This window comes from Gigantopelta aegis, chromosome 4 (genome assembly GCF_016097555.1).
Source record: "Gigantopelta aegis isolate Gae_Host chromosome 4, Gae_host_genome, whole genome shotgun sequence".
NCBI lineage: Eukaryota > Metazoa > Mollusca > Gastropoda > Neomphalida > Peltospiridae > Gigantopelta > Gigantopelta aegis.
Window position 1 is genome coordinate 101,071,930 of NC_054702.1, and position 23,656 is coordinate 101,095,585.

The following is a 23,656-nucleotide window of genomic DNA, read 5'->3' on the forward strand; positions in this document are numbered from 1 at the left end:
ATTCACTCGTTTCAGTCATTTACATGTTGATCCACTCATTTCAGACAGTCATTTACATGTTGATTCACTCATTTTAGATAGTCATTTACATGTTGATTCACTGATTTCAGACAGTCATTTACATGTTGATTCACTCGTTTCAGTCATTTACATGTTGATTCACTCATTTCAGACAGTCATTTACATGTTGATTCACTCGTTTCAGTCATTTACATGTTGATTCACTCATTTCAGACAGTCATTTACATGTTGATTCACTCGTTTCAGTCATTTACATGTTGATTCACTCATTTCAGACAGTCATTTACATGTTGATTCACTCATTTCAGACAGTCATTTACATGTTGATTCACTCGTTTCAGACAGTCATTTACATGTTGATTCACTCGTTTCAGACAGTCTTTACATGTTGATTCACTCATTTCAGACAGTCATTTACATGTTGATTCACTCGTTTCAGTCATTTATATGTTGATTCACTCGTTTCAGACAGTCATTTACATGTTGATTCACTCATTTCAGACAGTCATTTACATGTTGATTCACTCGTTTCAGTCATTTACATGTTGATTCACTCATTTCAGACAGTCATTTACATGTTGATTCACTCGTTTTAGATAGTCATTTACATGTTGATTCACTCGTTTCAGTCATTTACATGTTGATTCACTCATTTCAGACAGTCATTTACATGTTGATTCACTCGTTTCAGTCATTTACATGTTGATTCACTCATTTCAGACAGTCATTTACATGTTGATTCACTCATTTCAGTCATTTACATGTTGATTCACTCATTTCAGACAGTCATTTACATGTTGATTCACTCATTTCAGACAGTCATTTACATGTTGATTCACTCGTTTCAGTCATTTACATGTTGATTCACTAATTTTTTCCACATGAGTAAGGTGATTTTTCTATTGGTGAAATAGGTTGTATTATTTGAAAACACAAAAATTCTAAGTAGACTGAAAGAAAGAAAGAAATGTTTTATTTAATGATGCACTCAACACATTGTATTTACGGTTATATGGCATCAGACATATGGTTAAGGACCACACAGATACTGAGAGAGGAAACCCACTGTCGCCACTTCATGGGCTACTCTTTTCAATTAGCAGCAAGGGATCTTTTATATGCACCATCCCATAGACAGGGTAGTACATACCATGGCCTTCAATATACCAGTCGTGGTGCACTGGCTGGATCTAAGTAGACTGAAATTTTAAACTGAATGTTCCAAGTGTAATTTCCGGATCAACAGAATGAAAGAGAAACCCACTGTTGTCATTTAGACTACTCCGACTGAACAATAGCAAGTGATCTTTTAACTACCCTTTTTTTTAGACAGGATAGCACATACCACAACCGTTGATGTACCAGCCATGGGGCACTAGTGGGATGGGGACAATATGATAGGACTGCCCATAATCAACAACACTATCTTTTAAAACATGTGACACATACAGGAGAGCTGGATCTAGCTGTCAGTCGAGTGCTTCACTGAGATGAGACTCATTAGGTCACTGCCCCACAACTGGTACATTAAAGGTCATGGTATGTACTGTCCTGTCTGGGAGAAAAATCCCTTGCTATTAATGGACAAATATAGCAGATTTCCTCAGAAGACTATGTGTCTAGAATTAACAAAATATTAGACATTCAGTAGCCATAGATTATTAATCAATGTGCTCTAGTGGTGTTGTTAAACAAATTAACTTTAACTTTGATACGTACAGCTCCTGTCTAACCCTCCTCAGTTTGGCTTTGTGTTCGGCGAGTTCGACGGCTAGCCGGTGTTTCTCGGGACTGATGGACGGGATGATCGGGGCGGCCGCACCTTCTGCCTGAGACTGGTAGAAGTCTCGCTCCTGGGTCAGCTCTATCACAAGCTGTGACAAATAGAGCAGCAATTATAATGATGGAAAGAGTAAGAAATGACACCAACACTAGCAGGAAAAATGAGATTGCAACCTTCATCAGTTAACCATGTTACTGACAGTCAATCTCAATTACTGATATTTAGTTCGACAGTACATCTTTGTACGTATACAAACATTACAACACAAACTTTGACCTAATTTGGTCCAGAATAACAAGTGTTCTCTTATTTTTTCTCTCTGTATAGAATATGCAGATTTTATTAAAGGGACACACACTAGTTTTTAAACACTAAGGCATATTTTTTACTATTAAGAGCCGTTTTTGATAACTGAAATCATACTTTACTTAGATTTTATTGGTTAGATTATCTATTTCCGCACATTCAAAATGTTTTTGGTCAACTTGTTTTTTTTAATATCACAAAATGATTTCTCATATGTTTTCAAATGCATGTGCGTCTGTGAAGTAACCATTATGGAGTTGAGTTTTAGTCTATTTTTAGAGGGTATTTCGCCATTTCAAAGTCACAGACTCATGTTTCACTCAATTGTAACTTTATTCAAATGTGTTACAGGTTTGTAGATTAACTGAACTTCGTGTTAATTTTCACGGTTTGAAACTAGGGTCTGTCCCTTTAAAGAAGTCAAAATTCTTTAAAATATCAACTCGGATTAAAACAAATTGGTGTCAAGATTTTACTATGTTATCTATTTAAAATATCAACTCGGATTAAAACAAATTGGTGTCAAGATTTTACTATGTTATCTATTTAAAATATCAACTCTAATTAAAAACAGTTGGTGTCAAGATTTTACTATGTTATCTATTTAAAATATCAACTCGGATAAAAACAAATTGGTGTCAAGATTTTACTATGTTATCTATTTAAAATATCAACTCGGATTAAAACAATTGGTGTCAAGATTTTACTATGTTATCTATTTAAAATATCAACTCGGATAAAAACAAATTGGTGTCAAGATTTTACTATGTTATCTATTTAAAATATCAACTCGGATTAAAACAATTGGTGTCAAGATTTTACTATGTTATCTATTTAAAATATCAACTCGGATAAAAACAAATTGGTGTCAAGATTTTACTATGTTATCTATTTAAAATATCAACTCGGATAAAAACAAATTGGTGTCAAGATTTTACTATGTTATCTATTTAAAATATCAACTCGGATTAAAAACAATTGGTGTCAAGATTTTACTATGTTATCTATTTAAAATATCAACTCGGATTAAAACAAATTGGCGTCAAGATTTTACTATGTTATCTATTTAAAATATCAACTCTAATTAAAACAATTGGTGTCAAGATTTTACTATGTTATCTATTTAAAATATCAACTCGGATAAAAACAAATTGGTGTCAAGATTTTACTATGTTATCTATTTAAAATATCAACTCGGATTAAAACAAATTGGTGTCAAGATTTTACTATGTTATCTATTTAAAATATCAACTCGGATTAAAACAAATTGGTGTCAAGATTTTACTATGTTATCTATTTAAAATATCAACTCTAATTAAAAACAGTTGGTGTCAAGATTTTACTATGTTATCTATTTAAAATATCAACTCGGATTAAAACAAATTGGTGTCAAGATTTTACTATGTTATCTATTTAAAATATCAACTCTAATTAAAACAATTGGTGTCAAGATTTTACTATGTTATCTATTTAAAATATCAACTCGGATAAAAACAAATTGGTGTCAAGATTTTACTATGTTATCTATTTAAAATATCAACTCGGATTAAAAACAATTGGTGTCAAGATTTTACTATGTTATCTATTTAAAATATCAACTCGGATTAAAACAAATTGGTGTCAAGATTTTACTATGTTATCTATTTAAAATATCAACTCTAATTAAAACAATTGGTGTCAAGATTTTACTATGTTATCTATTTAAAATATCAACTCGGATTAAAACAATTGGTGTCAAGATTTTACTATGTTATCTATTTAAAATATCAACTCGGATTAAAACAATTGGTGTCAAGATTTTACTATGTTATCTATTTAAAATATCAACTCGGATAAAAACAAATTGGTGTCAAGATTTTACTACGTTATCTATTTAAAATATCAACTCGGATTAAAATAATTGGTGTCAAGATTTTACTATGTTATCTATTTAAAATATCAACTCGGATAAAAACAAATTGGTGTCAAGATTTTACTATGTTATCTATTTAAAATATCAACTCGGATTAAAAACAATTGGTGTCAAGATTTTACTATGTTATCTATTTAAAATATCAACTCGGATTAAAAACAATTGGTGTCAAGATTTTACTATGTTATCTATTTAAAATATCAACTCTGATTAAAAACAATTGGTGTCAAGATTTTACTATGTTATCTATTTAAAATATCAACTCGGATAAAAACAAATTGGTGTCAAGATTTTACTATGTTATCTATTTAAAATATCAACTCGGATAAAAACAATTGGTGTCAAGATTTTACTATGTTATCTATTTAAAAGATCAACTCGGATTAAAAACAATTGGTGTCAAGATTTTACTATGTTATCTATTTAAAATATCAACTCGGATTAAAACAAATTGGTGTCAAGATTTTACTATGTTATCTATTTAAAATATCAACTCGGATTAAAACAAATTGGTGTCAAGATTTTACTATGTTATCTATTTAAAATATCAAATCGGATTAAAAACAAATTGGTGTCAAGATTTTACTATGTTATATATTTAAAATATTCACTATTAATAATCTGTTAAGTAGCATAGGTAATCTGACTTTATATACTGTAATAATAATAATAATAATAATAATAATAATAAATTCTTTATTTAGTGAAGGTAAGACAGTTAGCAAAAGCTAATCTTCCCCGAGGCCCTCAGGTAAAAACTACAGAATTACAATACATACATTTATGAACAAATAGAAAATACATATATGGCAATAAATATATGTACAAATGATATTATTTTAGAAAAATTTTCTTGAGTCTATATTTAAAAACAGCAGTATTTGGCGATGATCGGATAGCTTTGTGTAATTGATTCCAAAGTACTGGTCCAGAGTAACTGAAAGCATGTTTAAATAAAGACATTTTAGTTTTTTGAATTAATAGATTTCTATCATCTACATTTCGAAGGTTGTAGGGATTGTTTTTTCCAAGTTTGAAAGTTAGTTTGAGGCTTCACAACAGACATTTATAAATTTGTAAACATTTGTGATAGTGGATTCGTGTTTCCATTGTCATCCATTTTAACTGTTTAAATAGTGGGGCAGATGGAGTAATAGGATCTACATCTAATATCATCCTTGCAGCTCTCTTTTGCAGTTTTAGTAAACGTTCTAATCCATCCTGATTACAGTTTCCCCAAATTACACAGCAGTAATCGATGAGTGGTAAAATATACCCATTGTAGAAATGTTTTCTTGCATCTAAATTTAAATACCTAATAATTTTTGATAAAAGATACAGATGTTTGGAGATCAAGGAACACACATGTTTAACCTGATTTGTTCATTTTAAAAGTTTTTCACGATCAGTGTGTTGCAGATGTTCTGAATTTATCAAGTTAAGCACTTGCATATAATTCAACACACCTGTATATAATAGTCAATCAACTGAGGACACCAGTGGAAGGTTCCTTTCCTAAACCTGTCACTGGGTAAACACTAACAAACATGATAATTAACATTCATATTTGTTCTCCTCTTTTGACCTCAACTATTTCTGCTACAATTGTAGTTATATGAAAGCATAACTACATTATGGGGTTTTTACAAATCACATGGGTGACATGGGTGTTGGTAAAACAAAAGAATGATGACATCCGGTTTGTGAATACCTCAGTTAGGTCATTCCGTTCCTGAACCAGTTGACTAAGAAGACTGAAGGTTTTTGTGTATTCCTCGGGCTGGTTTGGAGCTTCATTAGGTATGATGTAGTCTCCACTCTCGGTGACCTATAAATAAAAAAATAACAATGTATACATAAATGGGATTTGAACCTACTATGCTGATTTACATGGCATTTGACAGTCTACCTAACAACCAACCAGGATATACACAAAATGAATGCCCAATAAATCACAGTTAAGTTCAGTACTATCTAACACTCAGGTCGTAGACACTTACAGTATTCAGCAGTTGATGAATTAGATAAGTACATTATCCAACAACTGGGTGCGACATTCAAGAAGGGCAGTTATAGTATTCAAAATCACACTGATGTTCATTCCATATACGACAATCTTCCCCAAAAACTCCAAGCCAACCATGATATTTCATGTCTCCCAATAAAAACAAGTAAATTAAATGGATTCATCTATTAAACACTGGATTTACCGAGACACATTGAAATTGCCATGAATTCACCTCTGAATAGCACGAACCCTCATGAATCTAAATATAATTGATCACAATTCATTGATATGCATTATTTTAAGATATATTAAACTAGCTAAAAGAATGTCTCAAATTATAAATCCCTTAAAACTTCAGTTACTTATTAAAATAATTGGAACACATCTGTATGTTATAATTTGAAAGAATTTTAAATTATAATTTGTGCAATTTAAAAATTAATCTACCTGTGAGGTTACAGATATTTACAGAAATAAGAAAGTATTGTTTAAACTTAGAAATGGAAACTATTTGACCCTATGTCCCTGAAAAATTAATTGCTGCAGGGTTATAACCTCTGAAAATTAAATCCCATAGGACATATGAGATATACCTTCTAGATAAAATTTTAACAAAGTTACCCTTGACTTTTACTCTTGAACCCATGAAGTAAAGAAACTAGGAAACACATAACACAGATTTCTCCCAACATAATTTATTTATTTATTAATAATGTTATTTCCCAACTATGAAACATGTGGCATTTGTGCAGGGGCAAGGGTCTGTCCTGTGGCGAGCAAAGCTTTTAGGGGTGAGAGTCAAGTCATGCTACCCGAAAATATATACTGAACAAAAAAAAGAAGAGAAAATTTGCATAGAGCTGGAAGGGTTTGGCTCTCAACCCCCCCCCCCCCCCCCCCCCCCTCGGTTAATCACTCCCATCTCCTGTTCATTCACAAAGAACACAAATCAATGCAAAAGTTATTCACTCCACTGGTTATGATATGCATACCCAACAGACAGAAGCTCAGTTTTCAGGTTGGCCCACGAGCTTGATACTTGCAAAAATGACGCCAGACTCTGACCTTTATAGCATTATTGTTCTCAGGGCTTCTAGAATTGTTTTAAAATCCACTAGCCATGGGATTAGTGATTTAAAAAATTTACTAGCCACGATTAAAAATTCACTAGCCCTACTTTACTTTTTTAAGTTAATACAATTTTACTAAATAATTATTATTATCAGATATGTCACCTGAAGAGGGAAACTAGAGCTTAAAAACATTAACATTGGTGTCAGGATATTTATATTTACAAAATAGACTTAACTGTAACATTTGACAAGAAAACATTTCACTAGCAGTCTGGCATGGCAATAGTAGTTATTTACTAACCCAACATTGAATATCACTAGCCATGGGAGTGGGGCTACCATAATCTAGAAGCCGTGTTGTTCTACTGTCTCTTAAAATATGCTTTATGAAAGGTAATATGTACTTAATAGGGTTTTTTCTGTTTGTTTTTTAAAAGAATAAAATGAATAAAAAAAGAAGAGTTTTGCGTATAATGTTTTCATATTTCAATGATGCCTGCATAAAATCCATGAACTGGCCAAGGTATTCTGAATGCTTACAAATATTTCTTTAAAATGAGTCAAACTGGTCATTCCAATAAGAAAATATTTAATCCTTTTAGTGATGGTTTGAGATCATGATCACCAAGATGGAAAGAAAAAGCAAACCATGACCGTAAATCATTGACAATACTGCATGGTAACATATACTTGCTTTTCTATTTTTTTAATCATGTTGTTTAATAAAGTGACACATGATAGGTTTCACAGGATTGGTATTAAGCTTGCTACATACTAAAACAGTGGCACTTTAATATTCCATTCCATTCTAATTATATGGAGGAGTGAAATGAAAGAGAATTTTAATACAAATTGTCACAAAAAAATATTTTTAAGACAAATAAAAAACTTTTTTGGGTCAGTGATTGTCCAGTCTTACCTCTCTGATGTGGTCAACAATAGCATGCTGGACATCGATCTCCAGCTGTTTAATGTTCTCAATGAATTCCTGTTTCCTCTCACACTGCACAGCACAACCAAGAATTAAGAGTAGCACCGTACGAATTTCCTCAAAACTTGTATCTATAAAGAGTACAGTATAAAACAGAGTACAAAATCAATACCATTTCAGTTGTTTTCAGAACAATAAAATATAAAATTGAGCATAAAAATGCTACTGTTTTGACCCTTTTAAAGTTTATCCACACCCAATTTGTCAATGACACTGGGTAAAGTACCACTATTATATTTCGTAAGTTACATTATTATGTGTAGTGTAGTCTTTATGTGAGAAGTGTAAACCCTGTTTTAGAAAGATAACCTAGTGATACTTAAACAAAACACTACAGTTCAAGGTAATGCTGCATTTTAAACTATCATCACAGGTTTTTAAAATATCTGTTTAATAACACCCCATTACAATATTTAATCAGCTACTGCTGCTGCATGTCATACACACACCCGGTAATACTGTATTACTTGGTTACCACAAAAACATCACCAGAGGTAGATCTAAGGGGCCCCAGTGGGGGCCTGCCCCCCCCCCCCCCCCTACATTTTACGTCAGTTATAATTTTATTATATATTAATTTTCTTTTTTTTATGATCCCTTCCAAAACTCCCCCAAAGTTCCATTGGCATTCCGCCTCATGTCATTGGGGACCCCCTAAATTAATTTTCTGAATCCGCCACTGATCACACCATGTCATCTGATATATCAGGGCCCAATTGTTCAAAGCATAGTTAAATGAACCCTGGGTTAGTCTAATATTTTCCTTTAAATATTGTTGTACAAATTTATACAAAATACACTTTAGATTTTATTATGTATCAATATGTTTGATTACTCTAAAACAAATTTCAACATTATATTTTGTATTAATACCGTCTGTAGTTTTGAAATTTCTGTAAATCACTGGTTTTAGCTAACGTACATTTTAACAAATGGCCGCAGATGTGGAGCCCTTGTTGGATTAAAAAATAATTCAATGGACCCCTTCTGCCCCAAGTCAGACCACTGGCCATGCCAGAGACCGGATTTGAGATAGACATGCCCAAATGTTTTATGGGATATTGGCACGTCAATAGAGTTCTCTTTTTTTTTCTCTGTCTCTCTCTCTGTGTCTGTCTCTGTCTCTCTCTCTCAGGGGATCCCACAACCCAAAGCATCTCCAATGAAGAAGTTTGTTTTGTTTAACGACACCACTAGAGCACATTGATTTATTAATGATCGGCTATTGGATGTCAAACATATGGTCATTTCAACACAGTCATAGAGATGAAACCCGCTACATTTTTCCATTAGTAGCACGGGATCTTTTATATGCACCTTCCCACAGACAGGACATCTCAAATGAGTATGTTACTACCATTCACCTGTAATTTTTATGTCCTTAACACATGAAAACTGAGTTCTCCGTGACAACAGACGATACACACATTCAAATTAAATACATCTTCAGCTTCACTAACCTTTATTGGGGTCATTTGCAATGATGTGAATATTGGGTAGTTTGGCTATCAACAACTGCTGCAGGACCTCCTGAGAAAAAAACACACAATACATTCCAATTACAATAGAAAATCTTTATTACACACAGGAAAGCATAAATCGAGGCTATTTTTCAAAGAATCAGTCAGGACCATTAGGCCTCTCAGATCAAAGACCCAGAATAACACAACACAAAGGTCAGAATAATGAGTCTGCATTGATTTCAGTGCTGCAGGATTAATAAAACTTCCGGTGCCAAATGTCTAATGCTGAACTTCCAACAAAGTCTTTACGGAAATAATATAAAGCATATTCGTTACAACCCCACACCCCAACAACAGTATATTGAACACTCATTCATTCATTCATTTTGACTTATTTATGTGCTTATATCCACTTAAGGTTCAAGCACGCTGTCCCAGGCACACACTTCAGCTATCTGGGCTGTGGGTTAGTTAGTGGTTAGTGATAGAGAATCGGTGTAGTGGTAGAGTATTACACTTACCCATTAAGTTGTTAAAACTGGTACCTACCAGCCACGACACCACCGTGGCCAGTGCATACTCAGTGAACAACATTTAAACAAATACATTTTATATATATATTATTTTCTGTAATTTATATTAGGTTTTGAGAACCCACCTATTGAATTTTTTTTTATCATTTACAAATCAAAGACATTTTTAGCATTGGTTTTCAACCGAAATAATATCTTCGGGCTGGTTTACTATTACACACACTAATGTCAACTGCAGTATATTTAGTAAGTATACAGACAAGATAGCCAGACAATACTGGATGCATTTGTACAAGCCATTTTTATGTTTGAGTTGAAAATAATACCAATACGCAGTTATTGGGTGAGTTGTGTACCTGTTACTGGTCATAAAATATTCTAAACACAAAGCCGTGCCACAGCGATTGTGCAAAAATTATTCAACCACAAGCAGTTCTGTTCTGGATTTTCTGTTTGGTTTTCATTCGACTAAGCACTGGTTTACAGTTGATCAAATCTATTACTGCAAAGTATGAATGGCATGTGTTAATAAATTTCTCATCTTTCATGAAGATCAACCGAGTGCCATGGGATTTCACTTTTTATCGTATGGTGTAGTAGACAGTATACATACAAATGTAAACCACGTCTTCAGTGATCATTCAAAACATATGCGCTGAGTACATGTTTCTATACTTTTAATGATTACGAATTATGGAAAACATATTGGCTATTAAATGTCTTTGTAATTATTAAGTACAATTTTTTTTTTTTTTTAATTTAGTACAAGACATTTTCTGTTAGAAACTAATTTGTATCTCCAGACAATGGAAACATAAAACAGTTGTACAAGATTCAAATATCTATGAATCTTATTATGGTACATCAGATTTTGTAGATCAATCTGCATGTTCTTAAAATGGAAAATAAATGGCTACCACACATTAAAATGGTTCTTATATATGACTGAAATTAAAATGTGAGCACCTGGATAGGTGGGTAACTGGCAACACACAACGTTCTGTGTTGACAATATCAAACACATGTATGTGCTGTCCCATGTAGAACAAAAACCCTCCAATATTACTACTTGTAGAAGTAATTGGTTTCTTTTCTAGCAAGCTAGAAATAAGATGTTGTTGAAAAGCATTTCTAGTTTTACTTTTGGTTATTTGAAACCAATATCAAATGAATCTCAGGTTGATAAAGTTCATGAATATGTTCAAAAGTAAAGTTTGTTTTATTTAACGACGCCACTAGAGCACATTGATTTTTTATCTTATCATCGGCTATTGGACGTCAAACATATGGTAATTTTGACACTGTTTTGAAGAGGAAACCCGCTGTCGCCACATAGGCTACTCTTTTTTCGACAGGCAGCAAGGGATCTTTTATTTGCGCTTCCCACAGGCAGGATGGCACAAACCATGGCCTTTGTTGAACCAGTTATGGATCACTGGTCGGTGCAAGTGGTTTACACCTACCCATTGAGCCTTGCGGAGCACTCACTCAGGGTTTGGAGTCGGTATCTGGATTAAAAATCCCATGCCTCGACTGGGATCCGAACCCAGTACCTACCAGCCTGTAGACCGATGGCCTGCCACGACGCCACCGAGGCCGGTTGAATATGTTCAATGCAATCTAAACTGTATTTACATTGACTAACAAAACATACTAGATTAGAAAGAATCCCTCCAGTGTTATACGTAACAAGCAGACAACATGACTGCTTTACCTACAAAGCACGATGTGTAAAGCAAACAATGTGTATTATGCACCCACAAAGCAGACCTTTGATTTTCAAGATCACTGTGACCTTCAGTTTTCAGCATTTTATTCGTAAGGATCAATAAGACTGAATAATCTCAATGAAACCAGTCAAGTAGGTTCAAGTTAAAAGAGCAAGTGCAGAGAACAACAGAATGTTGACAGTGGAATTATAACGTCAAAATCAAAGTTATCAGCAGAGACCACTGTTAATCAAAATAGGCATACTATTACAGCATTAATTAGTGCTTTATAATAATAATATGGCAACTTGATACACTTCTGCTGCCAGTAATACATATATAGACAGCACATCATTAAAAACCAACAATGTTAGTGCTTCAGGAATTTGGTAGATATAGCATAAAACGGACACATTTAGTAGATGGGTAGAACAATAATAACTAGCAGGAAAATAATAGTGTGCATGTAATGAATGTCTAGGTGAAAGTAAATGTGCTGATTACAAACAATGCAGAATGTGTAGCATAAACAGTTCATTCAAATAACTAAATCAAGATGCGAACCAAATACACATAGCCACTCAATAAAACTCTTAGTTTATTCAGTATACTAGGTGTAAAAATCAGTCTACATGTAGTTTTGTAGATGTATCAGCTGAAAAGACATAAAACAGCACTACCAAGAGAATGTTAGAAGACATTAATGTTGTACTAAACATGTTACAAGAATACAGGTTCATGTGCTGCTGACAGTTAACTGAATGTTGACACATATAACACATGTAACAGTTCCAACAGAACATGCTGCACTTAGTTCAACAAACACAGAAGTGAGATCCCAGCTGTCCGGCCAGCCATTAATGTAAAACTGGAGACCTGCTCGGTCAATCAATATCTGGATTGAGACCCATACCCAGCAGGAGTCTGATAGGTGTGCAGGCACACAAGACTTGTGAACAGTGATCTGGCAATGTCCACCTGTCTGAAATATTTCATTTATGACAGGACATAAAGGTCCTAAATTAATTTGGGGAACTAATTATGAAATACTTTTTGAAAAAAGGCGTCAAAACTCCTTTTCAAAGAAACACAAAAAAAACTGCATAAGGGTGTCTGCGGTGAATCATAAAGATTAATTTTTATGGATTAAACATGGATCTGAGAAAATTCTTAAGCACTATTACAAAACATCCACCTATTTATTTTTAGTATCTAACAAAATAGGTACATGTATCACAGATGAAAATGATCTTGAACCCCAAAATAATATGAATCTGGAAAACCGTGCAGGGTCTCAAAAAGTATGGCATTATTTTGTGAGACTCACCAAAAAACAAAAGCATATATATTTTTAAAAAGTAAAATGGGGAATTTAAGAAAAATCTAAAGGTTTTTCATCTTTGACAAGTCACATGTAAAGTCAAGTTTTTGAACATGAACAAGTATGTGACTGAAAATTATTTGGAGAAGTATCTAAAAGCAAAAAAAATAACCAGAGCCATATGTAGCCTGGGACAAGGGGGCTGTAACGCCCCCAGAAAACTAAAAAAAAAAAGGCCTTTTTGCTGCCTGAAGAAGACCTGCTATTACTGTGCTTTCATTCTTTTTGTACTGCCATCCCACTTGTTTTTTGGCTTGGTATATGGCTCTGGTTACTGTACAGTCATGTTTTGCAATACCCATAAGTATTTGCCTGTAAATTGTTTTGAGCAGTATCTAATAACATGAGGTAAGTACAAGGTCAGGTTCTTCAACATGGGACGTAATGGGCTTTAGCCGGATTGAGTGGCTGGATTATGAGAACAATTCCCTCTTGTCATCAAACCATGTCATCTGTCAGTCTGTGGAATGTTAGTTCCAGATGACTGCTCCGACACAACCACACTCTAATTTAATTGGGTATCAATAGTTAGCGATACCATTTCATACATGTTGTTCTTATTACAGTGAGACCAAGTTCAACTACCTGTTCAACAGGCATAGTCGAATATAGATTATATTACAATTTTACTCAAGGCTGTTGATGATTATTTCACACAATCACTTTAAAGTGAAAAAAATTAAATAATAAAAGCTGGCCTGTCTGTCTGTGGGACTGGCCTCGTGGTATACATGTAATAGCTAAGCCATCAAACTAACGACTGATACTGGTATCGGCTCCTACCCAGAGTGAGTTTTAATGGCTCATAATGAGGATGTGTCAGGGCACTACAGCAATATCCCTTTCAGATCTACTCACCACTAACAATTAATTTAATTTACATACTTTGCCATTTAAGCGAGCTATTACTCTTGCTCCCTATCACTCCCCTAAGACTAGTTGAAGGAGAGTAATTATTAATACCCCTTAGAAATATATCAATTAAAAAAAACTAACCAAAAAAACCTACTACAAAAGATATGGTAATATCTTAACCGGCTGCCCATAATCTAGGTTAGGCGAGGAATTAATCACTCAGTAAATGTTTTTCGTGTCATGGTCTGCTTGAAAATGAAAATGAAGCTTAAAAAAAACGAATGAATGTGTGTAGTGATCTGAAGGTTTTGATGAGATGTGCATGTGTAGTTTAGTAACCTTCCAAATTTAAAATGATTGTAATTTGTCTTTTTATTAAATTACAATATTACATTGCTTTGAACTCCTTTTTTAACTAGCAGAAATTGTAAATAAAATTGTAAGCAGCATTAACAGTCATGCTTTAAAAGTAATACCATCAGTTTCAAGATAAGCATGAGTTGGCTAAATATTGTAATGCTCTGTTAGATCTACCCCTGCGCGTGCTGTAACCTCACCGTGGTGCAGGGGTGTAACATTCTCTTTGAGAATGGCCAATACAGCACAAACTGAAGTTTAGAGTAAAATTCGGTGTCCGTAAAATTCTGTGATATTTGTATTTGTATTTTTGCACAGTTCTTTACACTGTTTTCGTTTAAACCTTGAATTTTTATACTGATGTTGATCATCACTTTATTTATTTGCAATATCATAGTTTGACACCCAATAGCCGATGTATTTTTTGTGCTGGGGTGTCGTTAAACATTCATTCATTCATTCATTCATTCATTCATTCTGTTAGATCTTGTTATTTCCTCTTTGTAAAACATTTCTTGCATGCAATCATCATTATAGACAAGTTGTTTGTCTAGAAACAAGTGACCTAATGTGTGCCACTTCACAAACAGCTGCTCAATGTTATCACCCAAAACTGACAAATTCCTGTCTTTAAATTAGAAAAGCTTTTCATGTTATCACATTGTAGAGAATTATGCTGTGGCCTTTGATGTGGTGTTTGGCAATTCTGGACATGTTCTGTGTAAACAAAGGTGGTAATAGTACATCACCCTGTCTCACAACACTGAGTCCTGTTGACAAGCCATTATGTGATCTACTCTTTGTGTTGGCAACCTTAACACTGTCCTATTTATAATACAATTTTTAAATTTCCTTTTTAATATTTTTCTTTTTTAAGCATAAGCACCAGTTCAAAAATCAGTGTTTGTTATTTTTACTAAATGACTAAAAAAAAAAGAAAAAGAAAAAAAGAACAAGAAAAAAAAAAAAAATTTATAATGTTCTGACAAACAGTGAGATAGTTAAAAGGAAAGGAATATTACTTTGATGGCACCTCAGAACATTTTAATTTAATGCTTGGCACACACATACCGACTAACGCAGACTTAATAGTTGCATTAATCGGTAGATGTATACAGGGCAAAGATGCGACAGTAACGCCTAATCTCCAGTTTTGTCCCATCAGATTGTCATCTTGGCTGGTGTATGCAGGTGCATTCTTAGACTATTGTCGAGTTGGCATTAAAGGCATATTGTCACAGACCACTGACCTATTACATGGCTTTACAAAGTATTACTTAAAAAATATATATATATATATATATTTGATTTGTCCCTAAATGTACTTTATTCAACCATCTACGTAACCACCATACTTATTAATGATATTTTGTAAAAATAATTTAATTATGGCAATGGTCCATAATTCAAAAACTAACATTGCTGAGATGGTTGACATGGATTTCACTCCATCATGGTGTAGTGAAAGTGATGCAATAGCTAGATTTGGTCTGTAAAACTTAATGTAATTTTGATTTATTATTCATTTTTAGAGAAATAAGGTCCTTAAATCTGTGACAGTATGCCTTTAATCGGTAGGTGTGCACCAAGCATAAGGCTGTTAGCATGTTGGATATCTAACATATGGTCTAGATTGACAAGGAACCTACTAACAAATAACACAGACTTCTGTTACTGATTAATGGCAAAGGATCTTGCACTTTTCCTCAGACTATGGTTTATACAGAACAGAAAATGTTATAGTCTTTAATGTACCAGTCATCAGGCATTGGCTGGCATAGGAACATGCAAAGGCCCATGGGTCTACTAAGGAGGATTGATCCTATACCCACTGCACCTCATGGAGATGCTCTACTAATAAACTACATCCAATTTTTGATAGTTAAAATTAAATAACATACTAAACAACAATCCTACACAAAACCATACATATTTTACACTAATCTGATAGTTAATAACTTAGGACATTTTATGTGAATAACAAGAATTGTTTTTATCCACTGCCTGAAACTAATTAATTACTGGGTTTGGCAATTACCATACTAAATGTGAAATAATACTAACACACACAATGCAAATGAACAATATATTAATTAAAAATAAAACAAATATTACATTGCAAACTTTGTCTTGGCATTTAAATGACCACAGTATTTCATGTTATATATCAGATGAACCTATATACTGGGCCTGACATATTATTGAAGATTTTGAGCATTTTATTCTTATAGAGGACCTATGCACTGAAATTCATAATATCCTGATTTCAATATATTATTCTGTCAGGAAATCCTAATTATTCTTCACATAAGAATGAAGTTTTGGTTAAAGGTACTGAAATAAAATGGTTTGATGTATAATATAAAATCTCTCTTTCACTTTCACTCTGTGTGTTTGTGTGTGTGTATGTCTGTCTCTCTGTCTCTGTCTCTCTTTTCTCTCTCTCTCTCTCTCTCTCTCTCTCTCTCTCTCTCTCTCTCTCTCTCTCTCTCTCTCTGTGCGTGTGTGTCTTGTGCATGTAATATATTATCTGACTTAAAATTATTACAGTGCCTTTGGTTTGTTACAATATTGTTCATTGCTACATCATCAGCGGATTGATCAGAGGTCAGTCCATTTTTTTTATGGTTGTAATTTTTAAGGTCCTGGCAAAAACATTCAATGAGTTGGTATGAGGTCTGAAAAGGACCTAGAGGAAACACTAGTTTGTCTGTTTTATGATGTATGGAGAGGTTTTAATAGTGGCATTGCCTGTTCACCAATCCAGTTGTGCATTTTGGTAATAAACAAGGTTTAAATTTAAAAATTAACAAATAAAATTATTATGTGGTGTTGACTATTATATTTGGTAATAAACATTGTTTAAAAAACCCACAAAAAAAACCCCTATCATGTACAGTCTTGAATGCTATAATAATGCATAATACACGTTCAATGGTAGAGAACATAGCATATTAAACAGAACTAATATGTCCTGGTCCAATAAACTGCATACCGGTAATAACATGTGATATCTGTTAACACTATTAACACAATTAAGTAAACTTTCACAGAAAAGCTACATGTGCATTGTACACACCCCCAATAACAACTTCATTAACAAAATTAAAGTCACACTGCTAACTGATATTATCAGGATATTTTATCACGTTCATATCGACAACAAAGAGTTATAAAGAAATAATTCACAGGTTTGTGACAATTTCACAGGTCTGTTAGTCAAATAAAGCCCTGTGACGAGATGTGTTAAATACAATCAGGTGGGTTACATGCAATTTCAATTCATTTATTATCATAAGCTACATGTATACACCTACAGCTTAAAAACATAAAACTACACAATATAATTAAGGACCATGCAATTACATCATAAAACTTCTTTAAATTATAATTTATTAGCCAGTAATATTATAATTAGTTGGATCTCAACAGTTAATTGTGGTGGGGTATCGGTAAGCATGCCCCTTGTTCATTTTGTTAAGTTTTACTAGTGTTGAAGTATAAAAATAGAACTTTCTTTTGAAGAAATTCAATAAAAACCTATATACTACATGTATTACTAAAAAAGATACATTAATTTTAACTATCCATATAATAATTTGTGTAATATACACATAGCTGTCAAAGGCATGATAAACTACTTTTCTTTATTTTTGTGTCTTCTAACAAAAAGGGGCAGGACGTAGCCCAGTGGTAAGACGCTTGCTTGATGCGCGGTCGGTGTGGGATCGATCCCCATTGGTGGGTCCATTGGGCTATTTTTTGTTCCAGCCAGTGCACCATGACTGGTATATCAAAGACTGTGGTATGTACTACCCTTGCTGCTAATCGAAAACAGTAGCACATGAAGTGGTGACAGTGGGTTTCCTCTCTCAATATCTGTGTGGTCCTTAACCATATGTCTGACGCCATATAACCGTAATTAAAATGTGTTGAGAGAGTCGTTAAATAAAACATTTCTTTCTTTGTAACAAAAATGTCAACAACAAAAAATGTTCTTTAAAAACCCTACTTTTATTTACATGTAGTCTATAAAATGTGTTATCTTCTGAAGGATAGTACTGCTATTTACAAACATTGGCCATATGAAATATCATACTAGTAAGAAATCATTGGTTATCATGCAGTAATTCATGCATGTACATGTGTCATGTAATAGTATATAAACTGTAATTGACCATTATAAAATCAATTTATCAGAGAACCGAAATATAGCTGGTTATACAATACTAATCATGGGTTATCCAAACCTAATACCTTTTGGCTAAAATGTTACGAAAGCAATTACTTTGATATAATGGAATTAATGGAAAATGTAATAATATCCTGCCATAAATGAAACTACAGGCCACTTTGTAATATTCATATGGTAATGTATACAACTGACAGGTCAAATATTTAACCTCAACATGTTCAGACACATAATCTATCAGCTCAGCTCAATTCAAAACCCAGTACATTAAAAAAGAACATTCCAGGAAATGATTAACAACAACAATAACACAAATGCTACAATTTTATTAGTAGTAATACATGTACTAAAAGTACTCATTCAACCCTGAAAATTTGACATAACAGTAAAAAATACTATAAACACTTTCATTCTTTTGTTGAACAGTAATTAAACAACACTACAAATAAAATTTATCAAAATTCTGGCAAAACTATAACTGACATGCAAGTACATGTATAATCAGATTACTATTTAACACACAGTACATACAATGTTATTGTTGTTGTTTTACAATTTATGGTTTGTTCATTCTGTTCGGGTGAATGCACAATAGCATGTTAATAGTCAGAACTACACAGACAGGTCTTATTGTGAGAGATCAAAACCAGCTTCGATGGCACAGTGGTTAAGCCATCAGACTACAGGCTGGTAGGTACAGGGTCCGCAGCCCGGTACCAGCTTCAATCCAGAGTGAATTCTTAAGGGATCAATGGGTAGGAGTAAGGCCACTACACCCTCTTCACTCTCACTAACCACAAACCAACTAACAACTAACCCACTGTCCTGGACAGACAGCTCATATAACTGAGATGTATGCCCAGGACAACATGCTTGAACCTTAATTGGATATAAGCACGAAAATAAGTTGAAATGAAATGAAAATCAAAGTTTATTACTAGTAGTTTTCAACAATGAGTCAATAAAGCTGAATGTAAAATCACCAAAACTGATGACAAACACAAACTTGATTCTATCAAAACAGGCCCAGTACTATGGTTTTGTCTGAACACAGGTTCAAACATAATCTTAGCTACACCCCATACACCTGAAAGCAGCTGGAGACCAAACATGTTATAAATGTGGATTCAGATTACATTGTCAAATTCATCCATTTTTCATTATTCACCGTAAGAATTTAACACCATATAGTTTTAAAAAAAGTATCCGATTTCCAAGAGAAGATAATACCTAGCATATTATAACAGAACGTCAGTGATAATTCTTTAGATAAAAAGCAAGACAGAACACACCCTCACAAAATGCTGGTAAAACTACAGCAACAGCATTACCAGTATAAAAAATCTTAAAGGGACATACGCTAGTTTCAACCCGTGAAAATTAACACTAAGTTTAGTTAGTCTACAAACATGTAACACATTTAGATAAAATTACAATTGAGTGAAACACGAGTCTGTTACTTTGAAATGGTGAAATACCCTCTAAAATAGACTAACACTCGACTCCATAACTGTTACTTCTCAGATGCACGTGCTTTTTTTAAAATATGTGAAATGCATTTTGTGATATTAAAAACACCAGGATGACCAAAAACACTTCGAATGTACGGAAATGGATAATCTAAACAATAAAATCTAAGTTAAGTATGATTTCAGTTCTCAAAAAAGGGCTCTAATAGTCTAATATGCGTTAGTGTTTAAAAACTAGGGTATGTCCCTTTAAACTACCATTCCAAATTTGAATGGGCACTCACTAACTACAAGTACTACTATATACACGTAACCTACATTTTAAACATATTAAGACTACCTAAAATTACCAGTCAATATCCGAAATAAATAAAACAAATCTGATTTAGTTTATATGACTGGCAAGACAAACAGGAAAAGATTAATTTCAACTTTGGTACTAGACTATTCCATTATGGCCAACAGTGGCAGACAGTTCCATAAAAATTAACTGCTTTGTTAGCCGAAATCACGCAGGTTATAAACTAAACACACCATTTCAATACACCATTTGTTAGCTGGGTCAATGAACAACCATTGGCACTTTATAAATGAAGCATTACTTGTTACTGAAATCAACAACAGGAACCCTTAGGTATAGAATATGTCAGTCAGTTGTATCATGGGTCATGGCACAAATACTATCTCAAATTATTATTTAGTGTGATACAAATGTCTTAATGGCTTTTTAATATCAGCATGTAATAAAAGTCAGTCACCACTAGATCTTTGTTTGACTAGGCTATAGAATACCAATAGGTCGGTCTTTGTTCAACTCATTTTTCCCATCCCAAGCAGTGCTAAGTGCTGTCCTGTCTGTGGGAAAGTGCATATAAAAGATCCTTTGGATAAATGTAGTATGTTTTCTCTAAAGACTACATGTCACAATTACCAAATGTTTGACATTCAACAGCCGATGATTTATTAATCAATGTGCTCTACTGGTGTCGTTAAACAAAACAGACTTTAACTTTGTTGCCTAGGTTATGCAAGTCAGCACTAGTTAACTAACTCTTTTACAAAGATTTATATTTTGACAGGTTAAATATACAACAGTTTTACTTTTTTTCAACACTAAATGCACATCTTGTACTTTTCTCAACATGGCCATGTTAACCGGCTAATATTTCTATTACATAATGTAGGGAAAGGTCTTTATATATAGGCTATGCCTGTTGACCAATCCCATCTGTTAAAATAAACAGAAATAAATATTGTTTAAACCAACTAACTCTTTTACAAATATGTATGACAGTGGATTTTTCTTCTTTATCTTAAAAACAAAAATTGCAATTACATTGTACCACCCCTGTATATCAGACATCAAATAGCTCATGTTTAAACTATGTAAAATCTCTATTATTCCTTTCATCTCTTCTATATTAATTAATATAGCAGTGTACCAGCTCTGATAACAATCTTCTTCTATAACTACCTGTCAGTCCAGGTACGCATGCAGGAAATTGTGCAAGGAAGGGGTAGCCCACAATTTGTCAAGCTAAGATTCTAGGGTTTGAGTCCTATACTTTTCCAGAAAAAAGAAAAAAAGAAAAAAGAAGAAGTTTGGTTTGAGCAGGGGGTTTGAAACCATACAAAAACCTATTTCAGTTCTGTTATAGTCTGTTTAAACAGAAATGTGCTGTAAAATCTTATTTTAGCACTTAATGTCACACCAAATATATTACATGTACTTGTATTTATGAGTTTATAAATTGTGTCCTTTTTTCTCAATAGTGTTTTCTGTGTTTTAAACATCAGTTTTGGACAATTCAGTAGAGGCAGAACATTGAAAAAAACTGCTCTAAGTATATCTACTATGATTATGATAGTGTGTGTCTTACATCTATCTATATTTTGTTATTTTAATCATGTGTCAGACTAGGCAGAAACAAAGGCCAGTCACAAATGGTCACTCTGTTCAACTTATGTGTATTTGTTTAAGTAGCTGGTTACAGGTGTGGTCACTATTTCGGAAGGTTTGTTGTAAAGATTAGGTGTTGTAACTCTGTTTGCTACAGGATCAACTATTCACTGGTCAAAACAGACATGTAAACAAATGTCTACCAAAAGCATTCAGTTTAGTATACTAAGAGTTTAGCATCACGTTTATCAATGATGGGTGTTACAAACCTCTATAATGGGTTGGTTGATAAAACTAGACTCTTATTAGGGATTTAACATCACCTTTATCAGTAATGGGTGTTACAAAATTCTTTGAAAGTATCATCCTCCAACAAAAATGTTTTTGGTAAATAATTTCAGTTTAGTTTCACACAAGAAGAAAAGTAAAAGTGGTTTGGAAGTAACAAAACAATATTATTTTTGTGTGCAATTTAGAAAATAATTGGCTCAGAAATAAATAACTTTTAGTAAATGCCATAGTATGAAAAAAGGTGTTTGACATTAAAACAAAAATGACAACTCAGATTTTACAGACTGTAATACCATAGATGGGCAAAAGTATAAGATAGAAGCAAAGAACGTAAGCAGACTGCACAAAGTATTAATCCATTATCACCCCATGCTCATTTCCCTTATAGGAAAGAAGGAAGGAAATGTTTTATTTAACGACGCACTCAACACATTTTATTTACGGTTATATGGCATCAGACCACACAGATATTGAGAGAGGAAACCCGCTGTCGCCACTTCATGGGCTACTCTTTTCGATAAGCAGCAAGGGATCTTTTATATGCACCATCCGACAGACAGGGTAGCATATACCACAGCCTTTGATATACCAGTCGTGGTGCACTGGCTGGAATGAGAAATAGCCCAATGGGCCCACCGACGGGGATCGATCCCACACCACCTGCGCATCGAGCACGTGCTGTACCAATGGGCTACATCCCACCCTGCTCATTTCCCTTATAGCTTTGTACTTGTAGTAACAATAGTTAATAAATCTTGTTCTTCTTAAAGGAAATGTATTGTTTGACAAAACATGGGTACTACTTGTAAAGAATGCAGGTCCATACTACAACTGAGACAATTTAAGTATTCCAATGTTTGACAGCCGGTGTCCTTACAATGACAGCTGCATGATTAACCCAAATAAAATACCACCATGTTTCCTGTCTGATAGGGCCATTACAGGTTTGTTATTTCTGTACATCACAGGATATATCTGTACATCAGAATGTACACGGAACATACATGTACACATTTACATACATGTATATAAGGTGAAAAGTTCATATACAATGGTTCTTTTACTTTTCTAAATAGACCTCTTTCACATTCCCATTGCGCATGTGCGTAAAGAGTACCATCCCTTGCCGAATTGGACGGCATCGAGGCTATATACAAATTGTGGGGGGGCATGATCGACAGTTGTCATGAGCGTCGTGAGTAGCTTCGTAGGAGCTGTAAATCTCTAGCAACTAACGTACATATTTCGTATAAGATGTTAAAATGGCTGCGAAAAACGGTCTAATAAAGTTTACATCGGAATGGTTTAAGACCAAAAGCAGTGAAACATTAACTTAGATGAAGTCTCTGGAGCCGCCTGTCAAGGGTATTTTAACAACGCAAAATTAAAAGATTCATACAATAAAATTAACT

General features: G+C 33.6%; 1 protein-coding gene across 4 annotated transcripts in view; it reads right to left on the reverse strand.

Moving 5' to 3' along the window:
- Positions 1-23,656, reverse strand: part of LOC121371596 (girdin-like) — a 91,263-nt gene that overhangs the window by 30,929 nt on the left and 36,678 nt on the right. For all 4 annotated transcript variants that reach the window (XM_041497604.1, XM_041497601.1, XM_041497605.1 and 1 more), the window contains exons 4-7: positions 9,555-9,624; positions 8,023-8,165; positions 5,734-5,850; positions 1,741-1,895 (exon numbers count right to left, since the gene is read on the reverse strand). In XM_041497604.1, the coding sequence (XP_041353538.1) occupies positions 1,741-1,895; positions 5,734-5,850; positions 8,023-8,165; positions 9,555-9,624 (485 nt within the window). The remainder of the gene's footprint in view (positions 1-1,740; positions 1,896-5,733; positions 5,851-8,022; positions 8,166-9,554; positions 9,625-23,656) is intronic.